The sequence below is a fragment of the Lithobates pipiens genome, unplaced genomic scaffold, assembly GCF_037356315.1.
Source record: "Lithobates pipiens isolate NorthernLeopardFrog02 unplaced genomic scaffold, aLitPip1_a1.2 Scaffold_16, whole genome shotgun sequence".
NCBI classification, from domain to species: Eukaryota; Metazoa; Chordata; class Amphibia; order Anura; family Ranidae; genus Lithobates; species Lithobates pipiens.
In genome coordinates this window covers 18,287,987-18,302,511 of record NW_027507748.1, presented here as the reverse complement: position 1 = coordinate 18,302,511, position 14,525 = coordinate 18,287,987, and the positions used below count along the sequence as shown (strand labels likewise).

The window sequence follows — 14,525 nt, the reverse complement described above, 5'->3', positions numbered from 1 at the left end:
CTCCTGGCCCCTCAATCCCGTTGAGTGCCCCTCCAGCAAGCAGCTTGCTATGGGGGCACCCACACCAAGCCATAGCTCCGTGTCCAATTAGACACAGAGCTGTGGCCTGGCCCCACCCTGCCCCCTTTCTCTCCTCCATTGGCTGACTGACTTTGGCAGCAGTGGGAGCCAATGCGGAGGGAGAGTCCCAGGCAGCCGAGACACTCCTGCAACATTGCTGGATCTAGATGGATGTCAGGTAAGTATGGGGGAGAAGGCTTTTTATCTTAACGCATGTAGGGATGAGCTTGGTGTTCGAGTCGAATGCATGTTCGACTCGAACACCGGCTGTTCGCCCGTTCGGGCGAAGCCAGAACTCTGTGGGCCGTTCGCGACAAATTCGTGTGGTGCTCACGGCCCACAATGCACTGCGCCATCGCAGTGCATTGCTGGCTCATGATTGGCCAAGCATGCACTATGGCCCCCACATGCTTGGCCAATCACAGCGTCGGCAGCGAGAAGAGCCATGATTGGCCACAGGCAGGATGCCTGTGGCCAATTATAGCTCAGGCTGTGTAGTACACGCCCCACACTATATAAGGCCACCAGCATGGCGACCTTGTGTAGTGTGTTGGCGTCTGTAGGAGTTAGTGGGTATTCTCTGTGTACCTTCAACGCAGTATACACCATCCGTTATCCAGCAATTTCGCGTTCTTGCTCTTCTGTAATTGAGCTTTCAGCCAGCTGCAGGAGTTTGTGGGTGTTGTCTGTGTGCCCTGACCACAGTATACACCATTATCCACCTATATAGCTATATTGCTCTTCTGTAATTGAGCTTTCAGCCAGCTGCAGGAGTTTGTGGGTGTTGTCTGTATGACCTGAGTGCAATATACACCATTATCCACCTATTTTGCTCTTCTCTAATTGAGCCATCTGCCATCTGCAGGAGTTAGTTGGTGTTGTGTGCCTCCAGCACAGCACAGTATACACCGGTATCTACCCTTTAATTCCTGTTGTTCTATAATAAAGGCATCTGCAGGAGTTAGTGGGTGTTGTGTGCCTCCAGCACATTATACACTACCCAATTGCTGGTTTTCCCATCTCCCTTCAGGCCATTACCATGTCTGGAAGGCCAACAAGGAGAGGCAGACAGGCACGAGCCGATAAAAGAGGGCAAGCAGGCTCTGTATCTAGAGACAACAGTGCTGGTCGTGGACGTGGTGCATCGTCATCAGTACGTGGCCATGGGACACGCTTGTCCTTATTTTCGGCAGCTGGACGTGTTGAGCCGCATCATGCCAAAGACTTGGTAGAGTGGATGACCAAGCCCTCTTCATCCTCCTCATCCTCTCTCACCCAGGCTCAGGGTACTAGCAAAGCAGCTGCCAACGCATCGTCTTCCCTCCTCTCAATGTCATCATCAGTGACTCCTTCCCTAGACCCACCACGTCCTCCTGAGGAGTCCCCTGAACTCTTTGAGCACAGTGTTGGGTACATGCTCCAGGAGGATGCCCAGTGTTTTGTAGGCTCTGATGATGATACTCAGCTAGAGGAAGGCAGTAGCGTGAGCGCAGAGAGAGGGGATGCTCAAGAAGGACAGCAATCTGGCAGTCATGTTCCACAAGCTGCAGCATACTGCCAGGTTTGCTCCAGCGATGAAGAGGGAGGGGATGATGAGTGCACTGACTCCACATGGGTGCCTGGTAGGAGAGAGGAGGAGGAGGAGGCGGCACATCTCCAACGAGGCAGGATGCCCTCCGGGGGCCAGCTTAGGGGTAGCACACCAACTGAATCACACCGCAGAGCTCCGCCTGTGCAAGGCGCTGCCTCTGCGCGTTTTTTCTAAAAGTTCTTTGGTGTGGGCCTTTTTTGAGACGAGTGCATCAGATCGCACCACTGCTATTTGCAACATATGTCTCAAGTGTATCTCGCATGGCCAAAACATCAGCCGCTTGGGCACCACATGCTTGACCAGACATATGTTGACCTGCCATGCAGCTCGTTGGCAAGCGTACCTCAAAGACCCACACCAAATAACAAAGCGGACCTCTCCTTGCCCCTCATCAGCTGGGATCACCAACCCCACTAGACCTTCAGTCCTCTCTGAAACCTGCACTGAGAGGATTGAAGGTGTAGAATTAGGTGTGTCACAGCCATGTGCTTGCGGGCACTCTGCTAGCAGTACACCCACGTCCAATTATAACAGGCAAATTTCCCTGCCCCCAGCTGTTGGACCATCGAAAGAAGTTCACTCCCAGCCATCCACATGCCCAGCGGTTGAATGCTAGCTTGACTAAATTGCTAGCACTTCAACTGCTGCCTTTTCAGTTGGTAGACTCGGCCCTGTTCCGTGAGTTTTTACAATGTGACAGGTCCCCAAACGCCACTTTTTCTCACGGAAGGCAATTCCGGCTCTCTACCGGCATGTGGAAGGCAATGTCCTTGCCTCGCTGGACAGGGTGGTCAGTGGTAAGGTACATATTACCACTGACTCATGGTCCAGCAGCCATGGACAGGGATGTTACCTGTCTTTCACGGCCCATTGGGTCACTCTTCTGGCAGCTGGGAAGGATGCAGGACAAGGTGCAGTAGTGTTGGAGGTTGTTCTGCCACCACGCCTCCAAAATGCTACTACTGGTTGTGACACACCTCTCTCCTCCACCCCCTCCTCTTCTTCTTCCTCCATGGCCTCTTCCAGTGCTATGTCCTCAGAACCAGTGGTGCTCCATAGGCGTTCAAGGGGCTATGCATGTACGCAGGCAAAACTATGCCATTCCGTGCTTGCGTTGGTTTGTTTGGGGGACAGGAGCCACACTGGGGCAGATATTTTGTCAGCTCTTCAGGGGCAGGCCTAAAGATGGTTGACGCCACGCCAGCTTAAGCCAGGATTGGTGGTTTGCGACAATGGCACCAACCTCCTCTCTGCCCTCTGACAGGGACAACTGACCCATGTGCCCTGTGTGGCTCACGTCCTTAACCTGGTGGTGAAGCGGTTCTTGGGCAGGTACCCAGGCTTACAGGATGTCCTGAAGCAGGCCAGGAAAGTCTGTGTGTATTTCCGCCAATCATTTAATGCCTGCGCTCGGCTGGCTGAGCTCCAAAAGGAGTTGAACCTACCCAAGAACCGCCTTATATGTGACATGCCCACCAGGTGGAACTCAACGTTGGCCATGCTGCAGCGGCTACACACGCAGCAGAGGGCCATCAATGAGTACCTGTGAGACTACGGCACCAGGACAGGGTCAGGGGAGCTCGGTTTTTTCTCACCACGCCAGTGGGGCATGATCAGGGATGCATGCACTGTCATGTCACCGTTTCAGGAGGCCACAAGGATGGTGAGCAGTGATAGTGCATGCATCAGTGACACTGTACCTCTTGTCCACCTGTTGGAGCATACGCTGCGTGGAATAATGGACAGGGCACTTGAGGCAGAACAGAGGCAGGAAGAGGAGGACTTCCTTGCCTCTTAAGGCCCCCTTTATCCAGACAGTGTTCCTGCTGTCCCGCCCATCACACAGGAGGAGGAGGAGGAGGATGATTGTGTCAGCATGGAGGTGGAGGCTGGCACTCAGCAGCAGCAGCAGTCTTGTAGGGGTGATTTACAGTCCCAGGAAACCCGTGGACTTGTACGAGGCTGGGAGGAGGTAGCTGCAGATCATGTTGTCCTTAGTGACCCAGAGGACTCCAGACCGAATGCCTCAGCTAACCTACGTTGCATGGCCTCCCTGATCCTGCAAATCCTGCAGAAGGATCCTCGTATTCTTCGAATTAAGGAGAGGGACCATTACTGGCTGGCCACTCTCCTTGATCCACGGTACAAGGGTAAGGTTGCTGACCTTATCTTGCAGTCGCAGAGGGAGCAGAGGATGAGACATCTCTGGGAGGCCTTGCAAAAAGGTCTGTGCAACGCGTTCCCAGAGACTGGGAGGTTAAAAACTCCTGGTCCTGGACAACGTGTTGCCGAGGCATCGGTCAGAAGGAGCGGTGGAGAAGGTGGCCGTCTGACCATTGCGTTCAGACAATTTTTTAGTCCGCAGCCCCAAGGTATGATCAGGCTCAGCAACCATCGCCAGCGTCTGATTTACATGGTGCAGGAATACCTAGGGGCAAGGTCAGACTTGGACACCTTTCCCACCGAAAATCCTCTAGCTTACTGGGTCTTGAGAATGGATCACTGGCCAGAGCTTGCACAGTATGCAATTGAGCCACTGGCCTGTCCTGCATCCAGCGTTCTTTCGGAACACACCTTCAGTGCTGCTGGTGGCTTTGTTACCGATCACAGGGTGCGCCTGTCCACCTACTCGGTTGATCGACTGACCTTCATAAAGATGAATCAGTCTTGGATCACCCACAGCTACCAAGCACCTGAAGCTGATGTAACCGAATATTTTTTTTTTAAATCTCACATCCCTTCAAAACTGCCTATGCTGATGCTGAGTGACTGTCCTGTTATGTTGATTGTCTATCCTCTTCCTCCTCCGCTGATATCTTGGAAGAACATTTTTGGTTCTGGGTGATGCCACCAGCCCAATTTTTCTGCCCCTGTTTAACAAGGGCATTTAACTACAATTTTTGATGCAATGCTTTGCAGCAGGGCTCATTCCTGCACTACAACGAGAGTATATGGGAGAGGTTGAAGTGTCGTGGCACCAGCACCAGTGCCTAAGGCAAGCAGTTTTGAATGACTTTTTTCAGTTAGATGTCATTTTGTGCAGGGACTGTTCTAAACACGGGAAACACGTGGCACTTCACAGGCATACTACAGACACCCCCCAGGCACGATATTTAAAGGAATATTTCACCTTTTTTTCACTTAATTGTCATTAAAATCAGTGCTCCCGAAAAAACTGCAGTTTTTAAAAACATATTTGCCATTGACCCATGTCCCCTGGGGCAGGAGCTAGGTCCCCAAAACCTTTTTAGGACAACATCTTGCATATTAGCCATTAAAATTAGCACTTTTTATTTCAAACGTTCGAGTCTCATAGACTTTAATGGGGTTCTAAAGTTCGCACAAATTTGCGGTCCGTTCAGAAAATTCTGGTGCGAACCGAACCGGGGGGTGTTCGGCTCATCCCTAAATGCATGGAATGCACCTTCTGCCTTTACAACCACTTTAACACTAAAGATAGCCATTTGTGTTTTTTATATATAAGCTGGTAAATCCATTTTTTTTTCTGTGTTTTTTTTTTTTGATGAGAAATGATGATGAAATATCTGGTAATCCTGCCGGTACCCCTTCTATGCAATTTTAAACTGAACATGGTAAGCACAAAAGCAGATCTGTGCTTCTGTAGGCACTTGAGGTAACTGTGCACTGCTTGGTCTTACAGAACTGTAGTCAGTTTAGCTGCTACACCCACCCTGTGCCCTTCTGTGTTGATGGCAGCTTTCAGTAGAACCTGCTGTCTATCAATCAAAAAAATAGATTCTGGTCCCTTGAAGCAGATTAAACAGCACAGCACAGTGCTTGTGCTATGTAATCTGCCCCTCCTCTAAACTGTAAAAGCCTCCCTGGACCTGCCACTTCATTTATCCCCCCCTTTTCTGTACTGACCACAAAAATCAGGGCTGCTGAGCCCTGACCATTGTGGTCAGTGTATGTTCCTCTGTCATCCACAGCTGTCCTCTGCTCTCAGCTCTTCTCTCTCCCCCTCCCCCTCCCTGCCTGTCAGTTCCATGTCTGTCTCTGCCCTCTCCCCATTCCACCTCTATTAGTATACATAGATAACATTTTACAAAATGTTCACTGCCAGACCCTCTATTATAGGCGAACATAGCACACTGAATAAGTGTTTTATAAAAATGAGCATTGTAAATACAGTTTTAACGTGATCTTCAGGGTGGTCACGTGACTTGCGGCCAATCTCCAGGCCTACTACAGAAGGGGCTGAGTGGCAATGTGATCTCCCTGGCCGATGACAGAGGGAGATCTCCGCCCCTCCTGCAGAAGCCATATATTGGAGGTATACAGCGGCCGTGACCTGAAGATCTCCCTAAATCTGTATTTATAATGCTCGTTTTTATAAAAGACTTACTGTGCCTGTCTATAATAGAGGGGCTGCCAGTGATTTGTACATGTGGGGTTAACGGACCCTTTAACACAGCAATGCTGGGTGAGGGGGATGTGTCGGCCTGTGAGACGTACAGGCATGCTGTGCAATAGACAGTCTCCTGTAAAGGCTGCTCTGAGTAAGGTTCACTCGACACACACACACACACCCTGTGGAACAGTGTATAATAGAGGCTGTGTGGTCATGTGACCGCAATTTAAAGTCTGGGTTTAAGGGTAGTCAGGTTTTTTGGTTGTGTTTTCTTTGCCGTTTAGGTTAACAAAAATATTTCTAATGTGTAAATGTGTCTATGTTAGTAGTATGTACAGAAATACTTTAAGTCTTACACGTTTTTTTAAATCACATTTATTTTATCACAGATTATGAAGCAGATGGAAGAAATCGAGTTGTCACTGCTGCTATTTGTGTTCCAGCTGTCCTAATAATAATAATAATAATAATAATGGGGATTATCTACATGATACGTTGGGTGAGTTTATATGATGTATTTCTCTTTATATTATTGCAGTGATAATGAGTAGAAAGCAGGGGGGAGGGAATCGTACAATACATGGTCCACTCACAACCAGCCGGTGTGTTATATTTTTACCTTTTCATTCCCTAATCAAAGCCTTTGTGACAGACCACATTGAATTTTATTTTTTTTATTTTTTTTAGTATGTAATGGATTACTTTAACTGCTTTGCATATCAAAATGATATTTTCACACCATTTATCAAATATGTATGAAAATTCTACTTTAGCACCACAGATCTTGTGAATAAATAACTAAAAAATGAAAAAGTATTAGATAACCTTCAGTGTTAGTATTGTGTACTTCACACAGCTGTGATGCTATTGTGACCTTACATGCAAAACTCGATATTAATGTAATCTGACATCATGTTTAGAAATCAAATAAAGCCACACAAATAAGTATACAAGTCCCATATAGTGATTAAACTGTTTGTGCTTAAAATCTTCAGAATAAAACCGGTGCTCCACTAGAGCTCAATTCAAGTGCCCCACATGGATGTGCACCAACTATTTATAGTATGGTCACTTGAAATATTATATTTTCTTTTCTTACATCAGGGGACACAGAGCCATAGTAATAATTATGTGGGTTATATCGGCGTATCAGGTGCTGGACACTGGCACGCCCCTTAATGCGTGAACTTCCCCATATAACCCCTCCCATTACTGGGAGTCCTCAGTTTTTTCGCCAGTGTCTAAGGTGTTGTGCACGTGTAAGGATGTGTGTACTGAGCTCCACGGACAGTAATCCTTTGCTGAGAGACAGCCATCCTGACCGGATCCGTTCTGATGTCTCTGTAATGAACTAAATGAATGGTACCCGGACCTCGTCATCCGAAGACAAGAGGTTTTGCCTGTGAATGCTTTTAAAGCTGGGCCCTGGGATCCAGTACTTTTTGGTAGTAAGGCCAATAAAAGTTTACTGGCAGGGTCTTCTCGCAGGTCCAGGATTGCGGGATTACCCGAGTGTACCCCTGTTCCTGAAGGTCTCTGAGCCTACCGTGAAGGGCGAAGATTGTTTTTTTTTTTTTATCTCTGACAACCCCTGCTGCAAGGAAAGGTAGGGGAGATAATCTCTCCTTCCATGTATTGTGTTGTCATGTCTATGTGTCACCACTGGAGGCTGTATTGAGCACTCACCATTCTGACGCTGGAAACAGCAGAAGCTCCACTCTCCTCTCTGTTCAAGCCAGCTCAGACCGCGTATGAAGGGGGGTCTGATCACTTCCTGTGCCCCCAGATTGGTGGTTTTGATCTATTTGAATGCCAGCCAGCTGCCTCTTTTTCTTTAAAAAAAGGAAAAACTTTTTTTGGGCAAGTCGCCGAGCAGAGGATTTACCCGCCGCCACCCGCCATGATGCCGGCGCTCACACGGGAGATTTGCTTCCCTGTTTTAAACAGGAAGGGGGCGTTTTCAAGATGTAAAAAGAAAAATACGGCCAGTCAGATGAAGCCGTCAAGGGTAGAACACTTCTGTCCCTGTGTATTTCATACAAACAGGTTTTTCTTCTACCATTTAAGAGATTATTGCTATGATGTCTCTCCATAGTAGGACTAAACATAGCAGATTCCTATCTAGTCCTCTGGGACCTTTTGTTGAGGTGCAGGAGGCTGGGGATCAGGTAGATCTTCCCAAATATTGGAAGATACTTATTTTTCCTCTTCAGAGGATCCTAACAGGGAAGGAGTAGCTGCACAAGTCAGGTTCTTGTCTACTCCTTTACTTAACCCCTTTGTTGCCTGCCACAGGCTCCTGAGGTATCTACCTCTAATAGGGTGCATTTGAACCTCTCCCGCCTGGGGATATTTTTTCCTATTCATGCATATCTTATGTATTCTGAATGGGAACATTTCTATGAAAGAAATGGGGGTTCCAGCTATTAATGCTGCAATCACCTCAGTGAGCAGAGTCTCACATGTCCAGTGGATAATGCACTGATGTTAAAGGATCCAGCAAGTTAAGGTTGAATTTTCCTTTTAAAGACAAGATATCTTTTGCGGTTCTGGCTGCAATTGGAGTAGCTCAGTCCATTAACCCTTTAACGTCTGCTCCACTATTGTGGTGGAGCGTATTTTGAGTCACGCCAATGCATTGGAATGTGGACTCCATGGGGTTAAGGAACAGCTGTGAGATACCTGAAAGTTGTGCCTGATCAGCAGGCCCGGCAAGGGGCTGGTGTATTTGACGCACTGTGTCTCACAGATGCTATGAAGGACTCAATCGTTTAAGCCCTATGGCTTATACTTGGACTAGTGCATTTTTGCAGCGGTCCATAGCTGAGATTGATCAGCCGAAGCACCAGGTGAAAACCCTTAGCCAGTCTGTGTCCCTTCCCGGGGTATGACTATTTAGAGTGGATAAGTACATCCAAAAGGGGTAAAGCTCTCTTTACCCATAAAGGAGGTTCAAACAGTTCTCCTTTAATCATGCAGCCTCTCCTAATGCCTGGGGTATCTGCCTTTAGGAGGTCTCCACAGGGGCAGCACCAGGATCTTGGGGCAGAGAGCCCATGAAGCAGAATGCTAAGGCCTTCTCATGAAGGAGCACCCCCACTCGTTTGCATGAGGGAAAAGGTCCTCTGATTCTCAAAGTCTGGCAGGAACAATGTTAAGAGCAGAGTGATTTTTGCTATTTTTTTCCTCTAGGTTACACCTAGAGTTTCAGGAGCCCGGTGGCTCAGTCGGCTTTCGATCTGAGGGTTCGGGTGCTGTTTGGGTGCTGCCTGTGGGGTCCTTGGGGCTGCTGATGTGGCAGTCTTTATGCAAGAGTGTCAGTCTCCTCAAAGAATGCTCCTAAGGTTCCAGAGGGAAAAAGAAAGAAGAGAAGTGCCTCTGGTCTCTGGATCAGCTGTTATCCCAGTCAGTGATCTCAGAGATTCCCTTAGTGGAACAGGGGTTTTTGGCTCAAACCTTTTAAGGTCCCAGAGCCAAGCAGAGAGGTAAGACCCATTCTAGATCTCCGAGATCTGAATCGGCACTTGAACATCCGATCCTTTCATAATTTGATCGGCTGTGTCCATCCTGCAAGGAGGGGAGTTGCATATCTCCATGTGCCAAAGTTTCCCGCTTACCAGAAATCTCTGCAGTTTGAAATATAAAATTATTTTTTATCAATCGTGGCACTGCCATCCAGCTTACCCACAGCACTAAAAGTGTTCTGAAAGATTCTGGCACCTCCTTTAGCCAGGTTAAAGGCTCAAGGCATAAAGGTCCTAGCCTATTGGAAGATCTACTTTGAATATATCATTCCGTCTCAGGTCTAAAACCAGAGTCTGATCTCAGCTGTAGATATCTGAAATCTCTAGGTTGGATTCTCAGCCTAGGAAGATTCTCCATAAAACCATCAAGGAGGTTACCTGGAGCTGGTTATAGATACCATACAGAAGAAGGTATTCTTACCCCAGACGTGAGCAGTTCCAATTGTAGGACTAATTCAACTTATCACCCTGCTGCGAGGAAAGGTAAGGGAGATAATCTCTCCTTCCATGTATTGTGTTGTCATGTCTATGTGTCACCACTGGAGGCTGTATTGAGCACTCACCATTCTGATGCTGGAAACAGCAGAAGCTAGACCATACTAGAAATAGTTGGTGTGCATCCATGTGGGGCACTTGAATTGGGAATTAGTGGATGTGCACCAACTATTTCTAGTATGGTCACTTGAAAAATTAAATTTTTATACATTTTTTTTTTTTTTTTTTTTTTTTTACTTTTAATTTACAGAATTATCTATTAATTTTTTTCCCAGTGTTATTATGATAGTGTCATTTCATATTGGTTTTTTTTTTTTTTACTTTTTTTTTTCTCCTCCCCCTCTATATCCAATATGAGGATGCAGTTTTTACTTTAGACACAAGATGGTGTGTGTATGCCATCTTGTGGCTAAATTAAAAACTGCATCCTCATATTGGACATGGGTGGGGGAGAAAAATCAAACCATATGAAATATGACAGTAACATAATAACTCTGGAAAAAAATAAATGGGTAAGTCCATCTATAAAGTTCATTTTTAAAAAAATGTATAAAAATTAAGTTTTCAAAGTGACCATACTACAAATAGTTGGTCCCCACCCGGGGTGAGTGCACATCCATGTGGGGCACTTGAATTGAGCTCTAGTGGAGCACCGGTTTCGTTCTGAAGATTTTAAGCACAAACAGTTTAATGACTATATGGTACTTGTATACTTATTTGTGTGGCTTTATTTGATTTCTGATGCATTTCTAGCGCCATGTATGATTATGTTCATTTATCACATATGCACGTGTGTGCGCTTTTTATGGAGGCAACACCCAGTCGCTTCCATAGGTATGACCAAGGCCGCTGTTGGAAACCAGGGGGCCCCCCAAACAGACAACCCAACACAGGGCCCCGTACAGCCAATGCTTCAGTTATGTCAGGAACCATGAATCAGACAAATGCAGTAAAAATCACACATTTTAATGTAATGTTAAAAATGGTACAGATCAGTAAAAGTGGTCAAAACATAAGCCAGGGATTGGTAACCAATGCAGATAGTCTGACAAGCCAGTAATCAGGAAACCAGAGATCAGCATAGTTGGAGGCAGAAGAACAGGCTCAGGAACCAGAAGGGACGTCAGCAGGGTAAAGCCTTTCACAGGAACACAGCAGCAAAACTGCAGATATGTTAACCTGGCGAAGGCAGGAAAGGAATGAACAAGGCATTTTTAAATAGCTAGAAGGGGCTGGCTGTAGGCGGGACTGACGAGCAGCTGATGAGGAATCAATGACTGCTGACAATTATCCGATAGCTGAGCACAGAGAAGAAAGCTGCTAGGAGCCCAGCCCTGACAAGTTATGAATGAACACAGATAGTGATTGGTACTGACTGCTCATTGTGTTCAGTCAGTAAAAGGAAGGGGCTGGTAAATATGACCTATTTACTGGACCCTTCCCCCCCCCCACTCTCCATCTTAAAGGATCCTGTTGTGTGCTGGTGGGAAAGAGAGTAGGGATGGCTGGCAGCAATATTGGGGTAGGAGGGAGACATGTGGGGGGGGGCTGGGCAACAGGGGGAAACGTATGGTGCACAGAGAGGCTGGTTGGTAGGGGGCAATTACTGGAATCACTTCCCTGCATACTTCTTTCTGCAGCAGCTGAAAGACAACAAAGAAGCAAATTTTCAGTAGCTGCTGAGAGACCTACAGGGTATTAGTTCCAGTAATTGTACCCCCTCCACCCCACTGCACTGATCACCCTCCTGCCCACATCATTCACCCTGCTACCTGGGCCCTGTGCAGGAGGACAGTTGGTACCCCCCTTATCCATGGCCCTGGGTATGGCTCTGTCCTCACATGTGTTGTGCAAACACTGTTAACATATGCATGTGTGACTTGCGTATGAGTTTCCTTCTGCACAAGGGGATAGGGGCCCTTTAAAAATGTTTGGTTTTATTTTTTTTTTATTTTTTTTGTTCCTATTACAAGAAATGTAAACCTTCCTTGTGATGGAAATAAGGCATGACAGGTCCTCTTCATAGAAGACCCCAGATCTCTCCTCTACCCTGGAAAGCATGAGATCAAAAAATAAATAAAATTGATCTTCTGCTGTCCAGAACAAAAAAAGGCAGTGTTTATGTTGCCAAAACCAGAAGTGACATCACGGCATTGCTTTCAGCCTCCCAGGACCATGGAGATGGCTGAGGACAATCTTTTCCATGGCCAGCTATATGATAACCCAGCGGTACCCTGTTTCCCACGAAAATAAGACCTAGCATGATTGTCGGTGATGGCTGCAATATAAACCCTACCCCCCCCAAATAAGCCTTACCCAGTTTCCCCGAAAATAAGCCCTACCCTGAAAATAAGACTTACAAGGACTTTAACTAGGGCTTATTTGGGGGTAGGGCTTATATTGCAGCCATCACCGACAATCACGCTAGGTCTTATTTTCGGGGAAACAGGGTACCACCAAATTGGATCCCGAGTTCCCTGATCGAGAGGCTCTGGAGGGTGGTGTCCCCTCCCGCCACCTGTAAAAGGAATTCATTGGCTAATTAGCCACTAGAATGGCTTTTACATAAAAGGCAATCCCTGGGTGAAAAATAACAATATTGGGTAGAGCTGCACAATTAATCGTCAAGAATCGTTATCATGATTTTAACTAAAGTGTTTCCCAATTCTTTCTATGCAAAGAATTCTTTCTGTCTTCTGAAGCCATCAAAAGAAAGGAAGAGAAAAACTGGGCAGTCCGCCAAGAATCAAAACATTCTTTATCAGTTGAACTTAAATATAAACATTGTAACAATTTGTCAATGGAATAGACTTTGTGTAAGTGAAAAAAGTTTATCCACTTAAACACTAAACCTTTTTCTGACATTTGTTGGTTTTAAGTTATTTTTTTTTTTTGCTAGACAATTAAATTACTTGGAACCCCAAACATTATATATATTATTATTTATTATTATTTTTCACCCTAGAGAATAAAATGGTGGTTGTTGCAATATTTGATGTCACACTGTATTTGCGCAGCAGGCTTTCAAGTCCATTTTTTGGGGAAAAAATTACTTTTAATGAATTTAAAAAAAAAAGTAAAGTTAGCCCATTTCTTTTTTTCTTTTCTTTTTTATAACGTGAAAGATTTTACTTTGCGAAAATTGTGATCTTTTTAATCTAAGCAAAAAAAAAAAAATCATGATTCTAATTTTGGCCAGAATCGTGCAGCTCTAATACTGGGATGATTCCTGTAGCTGCAGCAACATCCTGATATTACAACCGAATTTCAACATCCTGTGATGTCCATCTGGTGGGAAGTGGTTACTAACATGTACTACTGCTACAACATATGATCTGGTCAAGAAGGCTAAAGTCAAGGAGTTTTACATTTAGCACATTAGTGGAGGGGAGTCCTAGGATGTGCTAAATGTAAAACTCCTTAACTCGTTATAAAAGGTTTGTCCTCGGGTTGTATAATATGTACACTACCTGCAATTATTTACAAGTCTCTGGAGAACAACCTGTGTCCTCTCACAGCTCCTTACTACTCTGCAGCTGGCACTGATATCAGCTATGTGGGCAATCCAGAGGAATCGGTGACCTCGCTCCCCTGGTATTGTGCTTGGGCCTTGTGATTGGCTGCTGGACCTGGGCACCATCACACGGGAGCAGGCCATGTGTTCCTCCATACCTGGTAGTACCCGGTATTCTCGAGAATAGAAAGATTGTAAGGTGAGTATAGGGGAGACCCTGTCACCTGTATGTACAAAGTGATTGTGTCATTTTAAAGCTTCCATTGTACTGTACCACTGCTGACATCCACCAGCCAATGAGGAGAACCTGATAGGAAGAGACCACAGAGAAGATCGAGTTATAACCGTACAGAATGGCTTACATGAAAGAGGAAATGGGAGGATCTTGAGGGATTTGGCTTCTGGGTGTTGGCAGTGGTACCATATGGTGGAAGATTGAGTTAGAGCAACAATATTTTATTTTTATGAGGGTATCCTATACCATCTGACATGTCCTCCTTTTCTTTATATGCTCAGAAATGTTCCAGAAATCGGATCCCAAAAACTCAAAAAGATGCGCTGTATTCATCTGTACCACAGCATAATGGATCCGTGCCCGCTGTCACCGAGCATAATGAACCTGAGGCTATCCTAATACAGAATGGATCTGTGCCCGCTGTCCCCGAGAATGAAGACCCCGAGGCTATCCTAATACAGAATGGATCTGTGCCAACTGTCCCTGAGAATGAAGAACCCGAGGCTATCCTAATACAGAATGGATCTGTGTGAGGCTAGCATACATAACTAGTTTTTGCCCGCTGTCGCCCCAGAATGCATCCAGTGCCACCTTTATCCTCACTGGAGATTCTGTCACATACAAGTCTATGCAGGACACGGACGGACCTGTAGCCAATATATCATCAGATTCAGGCACTGGAAGAAATGAGATAAATCTTGCACTGTGTACAATGTGAAGCTGTATACTTCTAT

At 46.1% G+C, this 14,525-nt stretch overlaps 1 protein-coding gene across 1 annotated transcript in view; it reads left to right on the top strand.

The window, feature by feature from the left end:
- LOC143981512 (uncharacterized) overlaps nt 1-14,324 on the top strand; it is a 392,182-nt gene extending 377,858 nt beyond the window's left edge. Inside the window, exons 4-5 of the mRNA XM_077479381.1 lie at nt 6,413-6,522; nt 14,073-14,324. Of these exons, the coding sequence (XP_077335507.1) occupies nt 6,413-6,522; nt 14,073-14,324 (362 nt within the window). The remainder of the gene's footprint in view (nt 1-6,412; nt 6,523-14,072) is intronic.
- Nucleotides 14,325-14,525: the final 201 nt, after the last annotated feature.